The following is an 18867-nucleotide window of genomic DNA, read 5'->3' as shown; positions in this document are numbered from 1 at the left end:
CAGCCCCCGGTTCCTCATCCTCGCCTCCAGTGATCTGCGAGTGGGATCAGGTCGCGCTTCTCTGGCTCTGTCTCAGGACGTCTTTAAGCCCACAGTAAAACCCAAGGCTACTCAGCAGCTCCCGCATCACGCCCTGGCTGCCGTGCACGCTGTGGCGTCTCTTGTGCTTCCTTTGAGGTCCTCAGCAAGGCTGAGGTCCCCTCCGACCTCAACCATTCCCCGTTCTGTGCTCAACACCACACTAATTACCAGCCTGAATCACTGAACCTGACTGGAACCAGTCCGAGGTATCGGAGCCCGACAGAAATTTCTCTTGTCCTTCGGATTTTCTTCAAACATCCCCTGTGTCTGCCCACTCCTGGCCCCAAGCGGCACGGTGAGCCGCTCAGCACAAACACCGCCTTCCAGGCAGCAGGGAACGCCACGGGGCACGCTTCTTGCCCAACATTTTGTTTGGTTTTGCCTTCTTGTTTGTCATATCTCCTCTCCTCCCCCTCCCCCACAACCTGCACGCTCATCTGGTGGTAGGTCGGGCGGTTGTGCAAGGCTCACCTGCAGCCCTGGGGAGCCAGAAGTGGGAACCGAACCTCTCCATCTGTCTCTCGTGCACGGGACCAGGGGTGCCCTGCAGCATTTTTCTCCCCCCTGCGACCTGCAGATAAGGACCCTCAGAGCCGTCGTGTCCTGCAACATAAGGGAGGGTTGAAGAGTGAGCGAGGATGAAGATCTTGTTGCGCGATCGCGGTGTGGACATCTCGATGAGGTGGATAAAGGTGAACAGAAGATGGGCCTGCCTGCTGTGACCCTGCTGGCATGTTACCCTAGGGCTGGAAGAAGTAAGAGGGCCAGGCCCTAGGACGCTTCTGCTCCTCTGTCCTGCAGATGTGGAGCTTGCCCAGATGCCCTTAAGTCAGGGACTCATCCCCTAGGTATACCTGCATTGGGAAGCTGCAACCCCAGGTGACTACAGCCAGCTGTTCTCATACCACGAATCTCCTGGCTGAGCCTTACAAAGATGTCACTTTCTTTGATTTCATTCCATACAAACCCTGGAATTATTTTTCTTTGGAGGCTCACAAATTACGGAAGCACAAACCACGCTGATGACCCGACCAGGACAGCTCTAGACATGATCCCGAGGCCGGCTGGCCTGGGGAGCGCTGACGGCGAGCAGGCTGCCGCTCACCTGGCCGCCCTCCTGGGGCCCCCTCCCCACATTCCCCCGGCTCCCTGGAACGAGAATCATTTCCTCCCCGGCTTTTTGCAGAGGCAAGGGCCTCGCAGACGTGGAGTTATCTCTGGAATGTGTGCAAACAAGGAGTTCCGCGGGATGTTGTTTGCCCCCCTCTCCCGGGCTGGTTTGGGAAGGGGTTAAGGCGAGTTTGTTTTGCTGGTTCCTAGCTTTGAGAATTGTCTTCCCCAGGCAGCGACCCGCTGACCCCAAGTCCCTCTGTGTGCCTTTCCCAGCAGAAAGCTGAGATTCGGGGGCCCCGGCACGCGGGAGTGGGATTTGGGGCCTCTAATAAGAAGGAGGTGAAAGGCGAAGGTGGTCCTGGGTGGGCTTTGAGGTCCTTCCAACCCGAGCCGTTCTGTGAATAAGCAGGGGGACAAACCCCTAGAAATGATACAGGGGCTGGAACAAAATGCATCGCAGCGAGGGGCATGAAGAGCCCCGTCTGTTTGTCTAAAGAAAAGTTGAAGAAAATGCAGGTGTGCGTTCCCTGCGGCGTGTGAGCGCGGTGCTGGTGGGAGCTGCCTGGGCACCGAGGGACTTTGGGGTTTAGGATAGGTGCGGCGACCAGAAGCTAAAGCTGGATGAAATGACGCTCAGAACGTACCGAGGAAACGGTTAATTCCTCGACGTGCTGTCAGCGCCGGTGACGCACTGAGGCTGGATCCCGGCCAGCAAACGGCGCTTTGACCCGAGGACAAAGAGCTGGGCTCAGCACCGAGGTGCTCGGTGCGATGGCTTCGCCTGGTGTGTGCGAGGGGTCAAACGGGATGATTTAATGATCTCCCTTGGCCTGAAAGCTCTCTGTTCTCTTAAGGAGATAAATGAAAAAGCCCTTTCACCAAAAAGCCGGCACTCGAGGCGTGCGTGTAATGAACTCCGCCGCTTCCAGGGGAGCGGGCGGGATCCGCAGGAAGCGTGACCTTGCCGCCTGGAGGCTGCCTGGAGCTGGTGGCCATCTGCTCGGTGGCCGTGGCTAGCCTCCGTCAAGGCCACCTCTCCCCCGTGACGTTTCTCAGCTCCGCCATTAATTGTTGTGTCCCCGCGCTTAAGTAACGTTCACCTCCTTGTCTCCCTCAGGGTGAAGAGGCCGAGCGGCATGAGCAGCCTCCTGGGGAAGATCGGCTCCAAAAAGCAGAAGATGAGCACGCTGGAGAAGTCTAAGCTGGACTGGGAGAACTTCAAGGAGGAGGAAGGCATCGTGGAGGAGCTGGCGATCCATAACCGAGGGAAGGACGGGTAAGAGGGGCTTTAATCCCTATGGGTGCAGGAACCCCATCGCATGCTGCGGAGTCTAGGAAACCCACGGGATTTCTTAGGAATTCATTCTAGGGTACCTAAAGCCACTGTAGGCACTGCAGGAGGTCAGGTGAAGCCTGCCGCAGGTACGGGCAGACACCTATCGCTTTGCTCACAGCCTCGTGACTGAAGCCCAGCTGACGCAGAGCCTGGCTGTGCTTTATCTCCTTGCCTGCTAGTCGGACCAGTGCGGCGTGAACCAGTCTAGTGCAGCACTCCCAGGAGGAAACACAATTGCCTTTGCCCTGTTTTTTTTGTGTTTTTTAAAAAAGCCTCAAGTTGGGAGGTGCGTTTTTTTCGTTCTGTTCTTCAAATGACGTGCTCCGGCTGCGTCTGCGCGCCGTCCTCCTGCGTAAAGACGTGTGCGAACCCGGAGCAGCTGGCAAGGGGCGGTAAAGATTACGGCTGCGCTGGGCGTCGATTGCGTGCACCAAGCAACGTTCACCCCAATGAAGTTAATGGAAGTATCGTAAAAGTAAATGGCGATGCTGTAAATAAAACAGAAAGCTAATAACGTGCACTGCAGGGAAGGATAATGCGATCACAGGTGGCGTGTACACTGCAAGCGCTTTGCTAAGCTCTGGGAACATGTAACCGCCTTAGCGGACAGCTCATAAAATGTATTTGTATCATGAGCTATTCTTTCTCTCTGTCTGCAGGAAAAACTCAGAGCTTCTGCATTCCACCAGACATGATTTTGTGTTTCAGATAGGTGGTTTATCACTGGTGCTTTTCTCAGCTTGGTCCCGCACCCTCGCACAGCGCCCCTTCTCCTTTGGATCTGCCCGGCCCGCGCTGCTGAGTGTGGTCCTGGCTCCGGCCCTTGGCTGCTCGGGGCAGAGCAACCGCAAAGAGCCCGACCATGTCCTGCCCCTTGCAGGGACGTTCTGCCTCTCCCCCAGAGCGACTTTTCCAATCTGGAGCCAGCTCTCCAAACAGGCCTGCGGGCCTGCGTGAACATTTTGTACCGTTTCTCTTCCCCCCCCCCCCATGCGAGCAGTACAGCTCGCTGCGCTCCTGCTTGGAGGTGCCAGCGGGGCAGGTCGTGCAGGCAGGGCACCTGCTGCTTTCGGGCCCTTCTCCAGCAGCCTGCTGTCCCTCCCGGAGTGCCCTCTGCTCCTTTAAGGTAGGCTGGGACGCCTCTGCTCGCCCTTCAGCGGGGCAATCATTTACGCATCTATCAAAACCGCAAGGAGTGGTTAGTAACCTTTCAACCCTGCCCTCGTCTCTGCCTTCCCACCCCTCATATCATCATCGGTCCTGAATCCGTTCTTCCCCTGCAGCGGGATCCGGGCTCGTGTCGGATCCCAGGGACCTGCCCTGGTTTTGCAAGGAAGGGCCGAAGCCGCGAGGGGAGGCAGCTGTCCCGCACTGTCGATCTGTCGCTCTGATGTCTTTCCTAGCTGGAACTGGGAAGCAGCCTCCAAACTGGGCCACCTTTGTAGGGCAGCCCCAGCAGGGGAGCACCCCGCTCTGGGCACAGGCAGGACCCGATTGGGGATGGATGGAGCCTGGGAGGGGACAGAAAACAGCCCCAAAATCCTCCCAGCGCTGCCACAGGTGCCCTTGTTAGTGGGGGCAGCCCCTTCTCCCCAAAACTTTACCTCCTGTGTCTGCTGTGCGTCACAGCTGCCCCACTTCTGTGCCTGCTGAGGGTTCACTTCGCTTTGTCCCCTGCGGTGCATTTCTCTGGCCGTGGGGTAAAGCTGCTATTCCTGCTCCAGGTGCTCCTGCTCTGTGATCCGTGTGGATGCCCCGCAGCGATGCGGGGCCATCCACCAGGCTGCCTCCTCGCTGGGGCTGGGAGAAGCGAAGGGCCAGGGGGGCTTTGCCCTCGCGCTTGCCATGCTTGTGTCGGTGCTGAGCCAAGGAGGGGGAGGAAAACTGCCCCCCAGGCACCACGACATTGTAATATACAACGGGACCCCCCCGATTTCCTTCCCCTGGCCTCTCCGAGCCTGTCCCCAGGCACGGGTCACCTCCGCGCTCGTGGGGACAACGGGAAGCGACACTCCCCTGCCTGCCTTTCCTGAGCCGGCGCGGGGCGGAGGTCTCGGCGCACGGTCCCCTCACCCTGCCAGGGGCAGGTGGCCAGGAGGAGCCCCCCCGAGGCCAGCACGCCGTCCCCGTGACACCGAGCCGGGCACCGCGGGCCGGCGGCGCTGGGCTGACCCACTTCTGTCAGCACGGCACGGGCGGAGATGCGAGCAGGGGAGGCGGCGGGGATGCTGCCGGGGACCGGAGCGGGGACAATCAGCCACTGAAGTGCATTTGGATTAATTAATCGCGGGCTGTGGTGATGCCGAGCTTTCCCCTGGCTCTTGGTTCAGGCAGGGGCTTGGTGCCACCAGCACCAGCACTGCGGTGGCCGGCAGGGAGAAGCCAGACGCAGCAGCTCGTGCCGTCCCCGGTGCCAAGCGTAATGACCTTGTCGTGACAGCCCGGCATTGGCCGCTGTGGAACAAATGCAAAACAATTGTGATGATTCAATTACAGCTCCTGTTCTGAATTGCAATTTCACTCCCTCTGTAGGTTAATTAGCAGCACAGCCCCGGGCTATCTGTGGCAAGGGTTTGCAGCAAAGTGCATTAAAATTCGGCTGCGCAGCATTAATGAGCGGCAAGGTGCTTCGCGGGGGCGCAGGCGTGCTCGCTTTCCTCCCTGCAGCATTTAGGCGCCTCGCTGCAAGGGTGAGGCGAGTTTGGGGCTGCTCTCAGCTGCAGCAGGCTTGCTGGGTGATGCTCTTCATGTCCCTAATGCGTCTTGAGCCTGTTACCTGCTTGCACGTGGCTGTGCTGCCGTCGGTGGGTTTGGGGGGCGCTTTACTGGATCACCTGGGAGCTGGGGGCAGCATCAGAGCTCTGTCCTGCTGAGGAGCTGCCCCAAACCTTCAGGTTGGCTGTGAAGGTCATTTCTCCATCACAAAAAGAGCCCAGGAGCATGGGGTACCCCTGGGCTTCACCCCAGGACCCTTTGTCCCATACTGCTGCGAGTCCCGAGGTGCTGGTGGGGGCACCTCTCCAGCCACGGAGCCGTTGCAGCAGCCTTTTCTGCCCGTCCCCTCGGGTCCCCTTGGGTCCCCTTGGTCCCAGGCTGCGGGCGCTGCTTACAGCATCTCTGCCTCTCTCTTCCCTGCAGGTACATCGAGAGGAAAGCGTTCCTGGAGCGCGTGGATCACAGGCAGTTCGAAATCGAGCGCGACATCAGGCTGAGCAGGATGAAGCCCTGAGGGGCCAGGGACGGCTGTGGGGTCCCGCTGGCTTCTGTGCCCCAGCTGGGGGGCTGCCAGCCCCCGCCTGACCACGGGGCACGGGAACCGTTCTCTACCCAAGCCTGTACATCTCGGCAGGTTTTTCCTTTTACTGTAATGTTTGGGGAGGGTCTTTGTCAGTGGGCAGGGGGCGCTTCGAAGGGTTCAGTTGCCCGGCAGGTGACAGAAGCGACCCCGTGGCACCGATCCTTTGCCACCCCTGGGATGCTGCTGGAGCCAGGGGCACGCGGACAAGCCAGGTTACGGCTCGGCTAACGTTTGTGGTGGTGAGAGAGGAGCTGCAGGAAAGGCTTCGCGGCTGCTGTGTGCGTGTGCAAGCCCTGGGACTCGGGGCTGCAGCCCTTCTCCCCGCTCTGCCAGCCCCGCAGCCTTCCCTGCCTCTCTGCGCTCTCGCCCAGACAAAGCCAAACTGTCTGTACTTGTTTGTGGGGTCTGATGGTGCTGGGGCATTTTAAGCAAGCTGATGAAGAAATCCTCCCTTGTTCGCTCCGTCGAGGAGATGGGAGCAGCTGCAGCAGGCAGGACGGGCCAGGATCTGTTCACGTGAATAAAGTATTCCATCCCGATGCTCTCGTATGCTCACAGCCTGGCTCGGGCGGGCAGCAGAAGGGAAAGAAAGTGAGGGTCATGGTTACGAGCGTGCGACCGCGGCCCTGCTCTCTGTCTGCATCTGTAGCAGCCTCGTGGTCGCAGCCATGGCTGTGGACTGGAGGCTTGGGGCTCTGGGATTAAATCCAGAACTGGGGCCAGCACAGCCCGGCCATAGCAGTGCTGCAGGAGCAAGGAAACCCGCCGAAGGCAGGGATGTTCATCGGGAAAGCTGCTTGGGAGGGCAGAGCGAGGCGCTGGGGCGTGGGGCGAGGCGGCGGGGAGCTGGAGGCCAGCAAGTGCCGTCACCTCGGCCATCCCTCCTGCGCCCCGCAGCTCCCCGTGCCGGGGCTGTGCGCGTCCTCGGAGCCTGCCGGCCTTTCCCCGGGGGCTGCTGCTTGGCAGGGGCAGCCCCGGCCGCCTCCCGTGCTGTCGCTGCGCCAGGCGGAGCGCGGCACCAGCCCCGGCCTTGCCGCTGGCGCGCTTGGCCCCGTGCCGCGGCTCCGAGCCTGGGCTCAGCTCGGGGCTCACGTGTCGGCTGCTGAGTCAGCCCTCGCGCCGGGGACGCGGTGTGGGATGGACGGGAACAAAACACCACGTGCCCGGGGGAGCCGCAGCCCTTGGCGCCGTGCTATGCGCAGGATAAGCTGTTACTGAGCCGCTTAAGCGAGCCTGAAATTTGACAAAAACAAAACAAAGGGGCTGATGAAATGCTCGCATCTCCCGACACTCACAAACTGCTCACAGTAACAGCAGGAGGGAGCTTTGTGAGGGGACAGTGAGACTGGCATGCCTGGGACATGCTCTTGGGGTGCCCCAAATCCCCGTGGGGATCCCCCCTGATGGTGCTGCAGGACAATTTGTGTCCCAGGAGCCGCAGCCACGATGGCCGTGAGCATTTTGGGGGCCCGGAGCAGCCTCCCTGCAGCACAGCCAGCCGGGCAGGAGCCGGCCCTTGCGCCAGCGAGCTTTATGGCCGCAGGGGATATCGCATGGGAATGGCAGGGGGACTTTGGAGCCCCTAAAGAAGACCAGAGGCACCTTGCCCAGCCCCGTCCCATGGCAGGCAGGCGTGTAAACTCCCAGACTGAGCAGAAATCCTTCCCATCCCACCGCCTGCCCCCAGACAGCTCCCTGCAGGCTCCCTGGCACCGATCAGGGCTGACACCAGTCCCACCCATTGGCACACTGGTACTTTGGGAACCCCGGGGCCCCCCCGTTCCTGCCAGCCCCATAACGCTCCGTTTTCTCTGCTCGCTTCCCTTTGGCTGAGCGAACCTGGACGTTTTTGAGATCTTGGAAGCAACCTGACCTGCTGGAAGCGAGTGGGCTGACGGCTCCCCGCTGCGCCGGGCTGGGTCTCTGCGTGCCGCGGCCTCCGTGGCCCGTCCCCGAGCCGTCCCCACGCTGTCCCTGCCCAGGTGACGGCTGTCCCAGCCCCTCTGCTCCCCGGGGACAGCTCGGCAGGGGCTGGGACCGCCGGGGCAGGAGGGGGCAGCTCCAGCCCAGGGCTCATTTCTGGCTTCCTCCGCCAGCTCTCCCAAGCGTCCTGCGTTTTTCCTCGCTTGGATCATGTATTCCTCGCCTCTCTTTCCTGAAGACGAGGAGTGATTTACAGGGCTCCAGAAAACACAGCTTGGCTGCTTAGGAAGAGAAGAAAAAAAAAAAAAAGCCAACACAAAACCACTCCGCTTGCTATTTCCATCGCCCGCCTTCCCACAAAAGGGCTGGCCCCGGTGCACGGCCCTGAGCGGAGCCCTGGAGCCCCGCAGCCCACGCTCCTGCTGCATTTCCGCGCGGCCTCTGTGTCCTCCGTGGGCCGGGCCCTGCGTTTCGGCACGGAGGGCGACCAGCGCTGCCCAGCTCCCGGCCCCGGCCGCCTGAACGGGCCCCTTGTGCTCTCGGCCCCGAACAAGGCAGCGATTGTGTGCGCCTGCCCTAGCGCTCTGTTACGGGGTCCCGCGCGGGATCCATCCCGGCTCTGCATCACCACCACGGGCTGCAGAGAAATAGGAAAATGGCTTTTCTCCCCCTGGGAAAAGCTGCCAGCTCTGCCATTTGGGACCCCACTGACATCCTGGGGTCTCAGCCCTGTGGGGAAGGAGCAGGGCTGGTTTTAACCTCATGAAACGTGCTCTGCCTCTCATCCCCGCAGCTGAAAACCTGCCCAGCGCCACGGAAAGGCACGGGGATAAACCCTTGTTGTGATCTTGTTGGGTCCCGTGATATTACAAGCCAAGAGAAATGCCCTCATTATTTCCCGAATATTGAAGTCTAATAAATCCCCTACTGCCTTATAGGATTTATTTATCCATTCATTGCTAGGAGACTCAGTCCCGTGTAATCCTATTGCTGCTCCAGGGGGCGGGAGGCAGCTTTCCGAAGGACAGAGCCGCGTGCAAGCGACCAAATGCCTCTGGTCCCACTGGGGACTGCTCCAGGAGCCCCGCAAGTGTCCCAGCGCCGCCCCTTCCCCAGCGTCCTGGTCCCCTGGGCCTGTGCCCTGGCTTAGGTAAAGGCTGGGCTCTCCAAAACATCCCCCTGGCCCGGCCCTGCTCTTCTTGGCCCCACACGGGTGACACCAAAATTTGGGGTCTTCCAACACCTTCCCAAGCCAGGACCCAGAGGGAAAAGCAGGAAAACCCTGCAGGCACCGCGGCAGCTTGCTCCATCCACATGGAGCCAGCCGTACCTGCCCCTCTGGACGCGGGGAACTCCCAAAAATGACAACGGCCACATGAAAATGGCTGGAAATTTCGCCGCTGAGCTTTTCCCATGGCAACTGTCGCTGGGGCAACGTAGCATCCCCCCTCCCGAAATGCCCGGCCCTGTGTTCAGGTGCCTGCCGGGGTGGGCTGCACCACAGCCACGTGCCCCCGGTCGCTCCGTTTGGGGCCAGCGTCCCCCAGCCGCAGGACATGAATTTGGGGTGCTGAGCGGGGCGGGGGGAGGTTAAATACCCCCCCAGGCCAGGCATGGTGCTGGTGCAGCTCTGCCCCTTGCCAAAACCCACCACTGGCAGCGCGGGATGAGCTGCATCAGCTCCGCGCAACCCCAGGGCCCCCAGAACACTGCATTTTTTAATTTTCCTTTTAGCATTTAATTTTCTTTGAGGTGGGAGAAGCAGAAGGGAACCTGCCCGTGCCTGTGGCCCCCCGGGTGCTTCCCCGGCGGAGGCACGGGGCTTGCAGGAGCCTTTGCCAGCTCAGGGTGCTCCCCAGATGCGAGCAGCAATTTTGGCTCCGAAGCAACAAAAATGGCCGGGATCAAATACCGGCACAGGCCGCTTTGATCTGAGCATTGCCACAGGGAGGGGAAATTAAAAATTCCTGCTTTCTTTTAGGCACCCGTGCTGCGCCGCGAGCATCCTGCTCTGGGCACCGGCTGGGACGGGGCCACCGCGGGCAGGGCAGGGTGTCCCCGAGGGTGACACCGAGCACCCCGGGAGGGCAGGGAGCTCCCCACCCCGCGGTGCCTTCCGCAGGCGGGCTCGGCTTCGGGGAGCCGCTGCATGGGGATGCCAAGCGCCGCGAGCCGCCAGCCCCCGCCGGGAGGAAGCTGCCGACCTCCGGCTGTGGTCTGCGGGCTCGACCGCAGCCCCCGCCACCACCGGGGTTATCGCGCCCAAGCTTCCAGCCGGGATGGCCTCGGGACGGGACGCGGGTGGGAGAAGCCACGCATGGAGGCGAGGCGCCATCGAGGCCAGCGGCCAACAAATGCTCGACGAGCCTCGAGCTGGCCCCTCACAGCCCGACCCCAAAACCCAACGGGGGCCTCCAAAACCCAACGGGGGAGCCCAAAACCCAACGGGGGCCTCCAAAACCCAACGGGGGAAAACCCCAAAACCCAGCCTCCAAAACCCAACGGGGAGCCCAAAACCCAACGGGGGACCCCAAAACCCAACGGGGGAGCCCAAAACCCAACCGGGGCCTCCCCAAACCCCAACGGGGGCCTCCAAAACCCAGCCGGGGAGCCCTGCCCCAGCGGGGAGCCCGCTCCGCAGCCCGCCGCGGTGCCGTACCCCCGGCGCCCTCCCCGCGCGGTCCCGCCCGCCGCGGCCGCCCCAGCGCCGCCTCCCGCCGGTGCGGGCGCAGCCCATGGGCGGAGCGGGGCCGCCGGGCCCGGGCTGGCACGGCGCTGGAATGATCCCTCCGGCGGGGCCGCCGCCGCCGCCACCACCGCCGCAGCGCCGCCCGACCGCCCGCCACAGACAGGCCCCGGCCCCGGCCTCGGCCCCGGCTTCGGCCCCGGCCCCGGCCCCGGCCCCGGCCCGCCGCTGCTCCGCGCTAGGGCCGCGCCGCCGGCCCCGGCCCCGCCGCTTTGTGCCGCCGCAGCGCCGCGGGGAGCGGGGAAGATGAACTACCTGGTGAGCGGGGCTGCCCCGGCCCTTCCCCCCTTCCCCTCCTCGGGCCCTGGGCGGTGGGGGGCGGGGGGGGGGGGAGCGGGGGCTCGGCGCGGCCCCCCCCGGCCCTGCCCGCTTGGCGTGAGCCCCCCCGGGACCCCCGGGCTCCCGGCCCCGGCGCCCGCCTGCGCCCCGAGGGCCGCGGGGATCCGGGCTCCCGACGCCCCCCGCCGCCCGCCGCGGCCGGGGCTCGAGCGCTGGGCCTGGCCCCGACGCCCAGGGAGGGAGGAAGGCGGCCGGGCTCGGGCGGTGGCACCCGGCAGCGCTCGGCCTGACGCTGCCCCGGCAGCCCCCGGTCGCCCAGCGGGGCCGGCAGGGGGTTTGGGGCACGGCAGGGGGTTTGGGGCGTTGCTGCCGAGCCGGGGCTCGGCTCGTCCCCCGTGGCGGGGGGACGGCGGTGGCGGAGCCGGTGCTTGATCCCCGCAGCGAGGGGGGGATTTGGGGACACGTCCAGGGGGTTCCCCTCGAGGAGGGGCGGCCTCGCTCTTGGCTGTGGCTCGGACGAGGCGCAGGCAGGCGGAGGTGCCACGGGGGCTGGCTGCGGCGGCTCTCCCCTCCCCGTGCCTCAGCTCCCCTAGCCCTGAGCGGGCTCGACGCCGCGTGCCGGCGGCAAGAAGCCCCCTGCTCTGTTCCCGGCCTCGCTTTCCTCGAGGAGGCCGCGGCAAGGAGCCTCCGAGCCCTGCCACCAGCCCTGCAGGTGCGCCCGCGCCATGGTCGTGGCACCCCCGATGCCTGCCACGGGGCCGGGCAGCGCCGTGCGCTCCGTGCCAGCAGCAAGGGGCGAGCCCTGGGTGCGTGTGCCGGGGGGCCGCTGTGTTCGCGTGCCCTCCGCTCGCTCGGCAGCCGGTGGGGAATTCTCCGGCTCTGGCTGAGTCACCGCCCTGGCACTTCCTCCCCGGCGGGAAGGGGAGGGAAAGGCAGAGGAGGTCCCCGAAACCAGGACGCACAAGGGTCCGGCCCCTTCCTAGCACCACCTCCGGGAAGGATGGGTTGAACTTGAGCGGGGAGGAAACAGCGGCTCGAGGACGGCGAGCAGCGCGAGGGGGACGCGGGAGAGCCTCGGGGTTCGGTCCCCGGTGTGCGTTGGGTGCTTGGGTGCCAAGCACCCAAGGGTGGGAGCAGGAGAGGCAGTGGCAGAGCCAGGGAGGCTTTGCAGTGCCGGGATGACTCCCGACCTGCCCTCCGCGGCTCGCGGCGGTGCCGGCTCACCCCCCCGGCGCGGGGCTCTCTTGCAGAACGTGCTGGCCAAGGCGCTGTACGACAATGTGGCCGAGTCCCCGGACGAGCTCTCCTTCCGCAAGGGCGACATCATGACGGTGCTGGAGCGCAACACGCAGGGGCTGGACGGCTGGTGGCTCTGCTCCCTCCACGGCCGTCAGGGCATCGTGCCGGGGAACCGCCTCAAGATCCTGGTGGGCATGTACGACAAGAAGCAGCAGCAGCAAGCGGCCGGCATGGGGCAAGGACAGGCACCATCGCAGCCCCCGGTGCCGCAGCCCGCCCTGCCTTACCACCACCAAGGGGGCTATGTCCCGCTGTCGCCCGCCTCGCAGTACACCCCCATGCACCCTGCCTACGCGCCCCAAGGGGACAATGTCTACCTGATGCCGGTCCCTAGCAAGGGACAGCAGGGCCTCTACCCGGGCTCGGCACCCACCGGACAGTTTCCCCCGGCCCCGGCTAAGCAGTTGCCCGCCTACCCGAAGCAGACGCCGCCCCACGCCTTCCCCAGCCCCGGGCAGGAGATCTACCAGGTGCCCCCGTCCCTGAGCCAAGCGGCGGACGCGTACCCCGTGGGCTCTGCCAGCCCCCCCCAGGATATATACCAGGTCCCTCCCTCGGTGGGCCAGGCTCAAGACATCTACCAGGTGCCCCCGTCTTTGGACAGCAGGAGCTGGGAAGGGCACAAGCCCTCGGGAAAGGTAGGATGGGGGTCTGGATGCTGCCGTGGGTGGGGGTTGTGGGTTGTTTGGGATCTGTTTGCACTGTGCTCCGTGGTGGCTGGTGGACACCAGGGCTGCTGGGCTCCATGGTCAGGCTTGTCTGCCCGCTGCCATCTCTTGGACCTTGTGGAAGCATGGGCATCGTTCCCTGTGCTAGCGACAGGAGTGGGTACACCGGGGGTCCTCACTGGGGCTGGGATGCCCTGGTTGGTGCGGGTTCCTGGCACAGCTCGTAGGTCCTGCTGGTCCCTTGGTATGGGCATTATTTAGGGCACATCCACGGAGATGGTGGGCTGACCAAAATGCTGGTTGGAGAAGCCCCTCCTTGTGCTGCATCCAGGGCAGGGAGGTACCCGCGGTACCTGCCGTGCTGCTGAGATGTTTCCTCCCTCCTGGGAACACGCGCCGGCACCCGGTGCCAGCGCGTGGTGGCCGTGCCAGGACGCTCCTTCTCCCGGGGAGGGGAGCGAGGCGCTTTCGGCCGTGCCGGAGCGTGGTTTCCAGGAAGGCGGCCCTGACTCAGCCGGCGTAGAGGGGGCTGCCAAACCCCGTGACTCACGGACAGGGCACTGGCTTCTCACCCCATTGCGTGGGGCAGCGCCGGCGGCCGGCACCGGAGCATCCTGAAAGCTCCTCTGGCCACTTAATGCCAGGAAGACCGTGGTGCCACCACGACACGGTGTCCACGGCGGGCACCGAGCCGTGGGCCGGGATCTGCCAACGCCCTCTGGGCGTTGGCAGATCCCGGCCCACGGCTCGGTGCCCAAATTAATCTCCAGGTCACCGTTGCCATTTGTACGCGGCGGCCGTGCCGGCTGGGCTTTGTCTCTAGCCCAGGCTCGCTGCTATAAATAACTGGTGATCTCATCTCCGTCCCCCCGGCGTCACCGCAGAGCGTGGTGACAGCGGCACGCTTGGCCGGGGAGCGCCCTCCCGTGGGCACCCAGTGCCGGATGGTCTCCCCGCGCAGCTCCTCACCCAGCACCCGAACGGGCTCAGGGTGATTTAGGGTGGGGGATGCAGGAGCAGGGGGAGGCTCCAGACTCAGCCCTTTCCCTCTCTCCTAGGTCCTGCTGCCCACCCGCGTGGGGCAGGTGTACGTCTACGACTCCCCCAAGGGTGAGCAGGATGAATACGATTTTCCCCGCCACCTCCACTCCTCGGGCTCCCAGGAGATCTACGACGTGCCGCCTGTCCGCGGCGGGCTCCCCAGCCAGGTCAGCCAGGAGGTGGGTCCCCTCGCAGGGGCGGTGGGTCGGGAGCGGGAGGACACGCTCCGGTACGGCACTGGAAAATCAAACCCGTTGGCAAGCCAGGATCCCCGTCTGGATGGGCTTTGGGGCTGCTTCTGTCCTTCCCAGCAGGTCCCTGGGGGGAGTCGGGTGTTCCTCACACGCCGTTCTGTCCCCCCGCAGGTCTACGACACCCCTCCGATGGCAGTCAAGGGTCCCAACGGGCAGGACCCGGGGCAAGAAATCTACGACGTGCCCCCCAGCGTGGAGAAGAACCTGCACCAAACCGTAAGTGCCACGGGGAAAACTTTGGCACCAAAGGGGACACGCGAGGCCAGGGGTGCCGCAGGGCTGTGTCGTGCACGTATCTTTCCACGTGCCGCTGGCACGCCCGGAGCCGGTGCTTACGTGCACCAGGGCGCAGTGAGACCCTCGGGCGTGTGCAGGGCTCGGCCTCCCTCCCACGCGCGCGGCGCTGCCGGCACGCACACGCCTGAGCGCAGCCGACGGTGCCTGTTGGTGCCCTTGCAGGTCTATGATGTGCCGCCCTCCGTCAGCAAGGACGTGCCGGATGGCCCCGTGCGGGAGGAGACCTACGATGTGCCCCCCGCCTTCGCCAAGCAGAAAGCTTTCGACCCGTCCCGCCACCCCCTCGTCCTCACGCAGCAGGAGCCCTACCTGCCGGAGGACGTCTACGACGTGCCGCCAGCGGCCGGGAAGTGCGCCCCCGAGCCCTCGCTCTCCCACGAGATCTACGATGTGCCCCCCAGCCTCAAGAAGCTGTCGTCCTTCCCCTCCCAGGAGGTGTATGATGTGCCCCGGGACCTGCACGCCGCCAGCAAGGGCTCCGTGGACACGGAGGGCGAGTACATCTACGACGTCCCGCCGCAGGTGGACCGCGAGGCCAAGGCGGCTGACGGCAAGCGGCTCTCGGCCTCCAGCACGGGCAGCACCCGCAGCAACATCTCCACGTCCTCGCTGGACGTGGTGCCTGTGAAGGAGCAGGCCAAAGGGGCTGGCAAAGAGTTCTCCCTGGACTTGGATGCTGCCATGGAGATGCTGGCCAAACTCCAGCATGGCGTCGGCGGCGCCGTCTCCTACCTCATGTCCTTCATCAGTGCCAACTGGCGCAGCGCTGAGCACATGGAGGCCAATGCTGCCAGCATCCGTGGGGCGGTGGAGGGCGTCCAGGCGGCCCTCCGGGACCTGCTGGAGTTTGCCCGGGGGGCGGTGGGCAACGCCGCCCAGGCCTCGGACCGCTCCCTCTACGCCAAGCTCAGCAAGCAGCTGCAGAAGATGGAGGAGGTGTACCAGGCCCTGGGGAGGCACAGCCAGGCGCTGGATGCGTGCCACTGGGCTCCTAACGCTTTGGTGGGTGGCAAGCCGGGCACGGACGACTTGGAGCTCTTCGTCATGTACTCACGCGGCGTGCCTGACGATACCAAGCAGCTGGCCTCCTTCCTGCACGGCAATGCCTCCCTCCTCTTCAAACGGACAAAGCAGGTGCCCGAGGGCAACGGGCACGGGCCCACGCACCCCTCCGACAAGGCCAGCAGCATCCAGTCACGGCCCCTGCCCTCCCCGCCCAAGCTGCTGGCGCAGGAGTCACCCGACGGCCCCTACGAGAACAACGAGAGCGGCTGGATGGAGGATTACGACTACGTTCACCTCCAGGTGGGCATGGGAAGGGGGCACCTGATGGTGCAAGGTGGTGTGGTGCCACCCACAGGGGGGGCTTGGCTCATGACGCGTTGGTGCAGGGTCTGGGGTAGCCCTTCTGTGGCTGTGGTGGCAATTCTGGCCGTGCACAGCCACCCCGGTCTTGTTTTCACCCTCCTGCTGTGGGAACTGGGGGCATCCCAGTGCCGGGTGGGGGGCTCCTTCCTGGTGAGGTCTGTGGTTTGCCCCCTTGTCATGCTCCTTCCTCCCCTTCAGGGCAAGGAGGAGTTTGAGAAGACCCAGAAGGAGCTGCTGGAGAAAGGCAACATCATCCGGCAGAGCAAGGACCAGCTGGAGCACCAGCAGGTAACGGGGCGGGACGGGCAGGCGGGCACCTCCGGGCATGGCTCACCAGGGACCCTGGTTTGGGGAGGGCAGCGGGGTTTGGCTCCTGCTCCTCTTGTCCCCACGGCCTCCGGTGGGGACCGTGAGCCTCTCCCATGGCTCTGTGTGGCAGCAGCTGGCCCGTCTCTGATGCTGGAGAGGAGCCTGCCGTGGCCATCCTCTTCCTGGGGCTGGCACTGTCCATGTGGCAGCGTCCCCCTGGGGCACAGCCATCACCTCGGGGCTCGGTGGCCGCCCTGCCCCGTCCTCACGCCCGTCCTCTCCGCAGCTGAAGCAGTTTGAGCGGCTGGAGCAGGAGGTGACGCGCCCCATCGACAACGACCTGTCCAACTGGAGCCCGCCCCAGCACTACGGCCCGGCGCGGGGCGGCGGGGCGCTGTGTGCCGCCGACCGCCAGCTCCTCCTCTTCTACCTGGAGCAGTGCGAGGCCAACCTCACCACGCTCACCAACGCCGTCGACGCCTTCTTCACTGCCGTCAGCACCAACCAGCCCCCCAAGATCTTCGTGGCCCACAGCAAGTTCATCATCCTCAGTGCCCACAAGCTCGTCTTCATCGGCGACACGCTGTCCCGCCAGGCCAAGGCCCAGGACGTCCGGCACAAGGTCACACACTACAGCAACCTCCTCTGCGAGATGCTCAAGGAGATCGTGGTCACCACCAAGGCGGCTGCGCTCCACTACCCCTCTCCCGCAGCCTCTAAGGACATGGTGGAGCGCGTCAAGGACCTTGCTAACAGCACGCAGCAGTTCAGGATGGTGCTGGGCCAGCTGGCGGCCATGTGATGGCCCCGGGCTGCTGCTCCCTCCCACTGTCCCCGCAACGAGAGCCCTCGGCCCGGTGGAAATGGACCTGTACATAGACACCACCACGCACTGGGGGCCCAGGGATCCACTCATCCAGAGGCGAGGGGCTGTGGCCATCATCCCCCTTCCTCTTCTTCCTCTTGAGATCGGTGTCAGAGCCACGCCCGTGATGCCAGGAGGCGGCTTCATGCCCGGTCCCTCGCTGCTCTCCTCAGCCCTTTGCTTGACTCGAGATGGCGCTGGCAGAGGGGGCTGCGCACGGTGCTTTGGGGCGATGCTGCGGCCGTGGTCTCCATCGGGGCACATCGGCCAGCGCCTGTAATGGTGTGGCAATTGCCCGTTGCAGTGGAGACAGCCCAGGCCAGGGAGCAGCGTCAGGGAGATGCGTCGTGCCATGCCCTGCGCACCAGCACCTGGCTGGGGATGTAAATAGGGAGAATATGGCTGGAGAAGGGGCGATGGGTGGGCTGGGGGCGGGAGGGGCTCGAGCCTTTGCATTTTCATGTCTCGGGTTTTGCTACCGTACCAGCTGTAACCGAAACGCGAACTGACATTGGTGCCTTCTGAACACTGGGGAAGCTTCCGAGGGTTCCCGGAGCCACGGAGTCGCAGCCCCTCCCCAAACTCAGCCCCCCGGTCCCACAGCAGCATAAAGATTTACCTAGAAACACCCGCGGTGCCTGGGTGTCTGTGTCCTCGGGGTGGAAGACGAGGATGCAGTGGAAGTTGCCGTTGCCCACGTGTCCCACCATGGGGCCTGCAGGGACGCGGCTGAGCGGGAGCACCGGGGCAGGGAGGCCAGCGCGGAGGTGGTGGAAGTGGAGGCAGCGCTCACCGGTGAGGCCGGCGTCCTGCAGGTCCCACTGGGTCTCCACGACACCAGGCAGGCGGGAGATGGGCACACAGACGTCGGTGGAGGAGCCCTAGGTGGGATGTGGTGCCAGGGAGATGGGGACATGGATGGGGGAGTACACGGGGACACCATGGGGAGGGGGACGTGGCACAGCCACCCCTCCCCTGGCAGCCAGGCTGCAGGGCCAGGGTGGCAAACCAGGCGCTGTGGTGTGTGGCCCCTGGGCACCGGCTCCTCGCCCACTCCCATGTCCCTTGCCCCCAAATCCCCACCACAGCCTCCAGCCCTGTTCCTGCATTCCCCCATCCCCAGTCCTGCTCCCTGTCCCTCACCCAGGACCCTGCTGTGCACCTGCCATGGGCACCCCTCCCTCACCATGGGGCCCCGCTGGGACCCAGCCACAGCTCTGGGCACCCAGCCTAGGGTTCTCACCATGGGCCCAGGGTACCCACCATGGCCCCGTCCCTCTCACTTAGGCCACAGGTCCCCACTATGGCCCTGTCCCCAGGTCCTGGTCCCCATCCCGGTGCCCCCGTGCCCTACCCGCCTGCTGCTGCTGCTCAGCCAGGCCCTGCTGGGAGCCGTGCAGCTCCAGGAAGAGCGTGGCCGCCTGCGGCAGCTCCAGCCTGCTGTAGCAGCTGCAGGCACCCGCCATCACCTCGTCCAGGAGCTCTGGGTGCGAGGAGGCATCGGTGAGACCCACAGGTCTGTCCCTGTCCTCTCCCTGTCCCTGTCCTCTCCCCAACCTCATCTCCATCCCACCCCTCTCCTGTCCCTGTTGCCACCCCCACCCCATCCCATCCCACCGCCCCACGGTACCGACGGGGAGCCAGAGCCCGGTGCCACGCAGGTGGCTGTTGAGGGCCTTGCGGGTGACGCCGGGCTCCACGGCCACCAAGAAGTCCTCAAGGCTCAGCTCCGAGATGGCGGCCATGCGGCTCACACCGCCGCTGCGATAGAGACGTTGGGGCTGCCAGCCATGTCCCGCAGGGCCCCCAGCAAGCCATGGGGCAGCCCTCAGCCACCCTCGTGCCCCCACCCTCATCCCTGATGGACCCCAGCACCGGCCCGGCCCCACCTTGCTGCAGCAGCCGCGGCGCCCCACGGCCCCCGCCAGCCCCAGCACCCGCCGCAGGGCCATGGTGGGGACAGGGCCCAGCTGCTCCCGGCCCCTTGGCC

At 64.9% G+C, this 18867-nt stretch overlaps 2 protein-coding genes and 2 long non-coding RNA genes across 8 annotated transcripts in view; 2 read left to right on the top strand and 2 right to left on the bottom strand.

Moving 5' to 3' along the window:
• Positions 1 to 6367, top strand: part of CFDP1 (craniofacial development protein 1) — a 55298-nt gene extending 48931 nt beyond the window's left edge. For 2 of the 4 annotated variants that reach the window (XM_067004672.1, XM_048078756.2), the window contains 2 exons: positions 2312 to 2470; positions 5669 to 6367. In XM_067004672.1, coding sequence (XP_066860773.1) covers positions 2312 to 2470; positions 5669 to 5759 — 250 coding nt within the window. In that variant the 3' untranslated portion in view covers positions 5760 to 6367. Of the gene's footprint in view, positions 1 to 2311; positions 2471 to 2802; positions 3049 to 5668 lie in introns of those variants that run through there. The other 2 variants (XM_067004671.1, XM_048078757.2) reach the window with 1 other exon arrangement.
• On the bottom strand, positions 5881 to 10217 carry LOC136791823 (uncharacterized). The gene is made up of 2 exons (XR_010834632.1): positions 7702 to 10217; positions 5881 to 7061 (listed from the first exon to the last, which is right to left on the bottom strand). It is a non-coding gene; the product is annotated as an uncharacterized lncRNA (long non-coding RNA).
• Positions 10218 to 10492: 275 nt separating this feature from the next.
• BCAR1 (BCAR1 scaffold protein, Cas family member) lies at positions 10493 to 17505 on the top strand. Of its 2 annotated transcripts, none has more exons than XM_067004335.1 (7): positions 10493 to 10755; positions 12027 to 12713; positions 13802 to 13951; positions 14150 to 14254; positions 14498 to 15640; positions 15902 to 15991; positions 16299 to 17505. In XM_067004335.1, exons 1-7 carry the CDS (start codon positions 10744 to 10746, stop codon positions 16812 to 16814), a joined length of 2703 nt encoding a protein of 900 aa, XP_066860436.1. In that variant the 5' UTR covers positions 10493 to 10743; the 3' UTR covers positions 16815 to 17505. The 2 variants fall into 2 exon arrangements, with proteins under 2 accessions (XP_066860436.1, XP_066860435.1); XM_067004334.1 differs by having other exon boundaries at positions 13802 to 13963.
• LOC136791782 (uncharacterized) lies at positions 15268 to 18839 on the bottom strand. Its single transcript, XR_010834413.1, has 2 exons — positions 18767 to 18839; positions 15268 to 17758 (listed from the first exon to the last, which is right to left on the bottom strand). It is a non-coding gene; the product is annotated as an uncharacterized lncRNA (long non-coding RNA).
• Positions 18840 to 18867: the final 28 nt, after the last annotated feature.

This window comes from Anser cygnoides, chromosome 12 (genome assembly GCF_040182565.1).
Source record: "Anser cygnoides isolate HZ-2024a breed goose chromosome 12, Taihu_goose_T2T_genome, whole genome shotgun sequence".
NCBI lineage: Eukaryota > Metazoa > Chordata > Aves > Anseriformes > Anatidae > Anser > Anser cygnoides.
Note: the sequence above shows the minus strand (reverse complement) of the source record. Positions and strands in the feature narration are given on the sequence as shown.

Bases quoted from the DNA above. Each gene is read 5' to 3' on its own strand.
- BCAR1 (XM_067004334.1), top strand. The intron at 14,255-14,497 runs GTAAGTGCCACG...GTGCCCTTGCAG, and splicing joins AGAAGAACCTGCACCAAACC to GTCTATGATGTGCCGCCCTC. The intron at 15,641-15,901 runs GTGGGCATGGGA...CCTCCCCTTCAG, and splicing joins ACGACTACGTTCACCTCCAG to GGCAAGGAGGAGTTTGAGAA.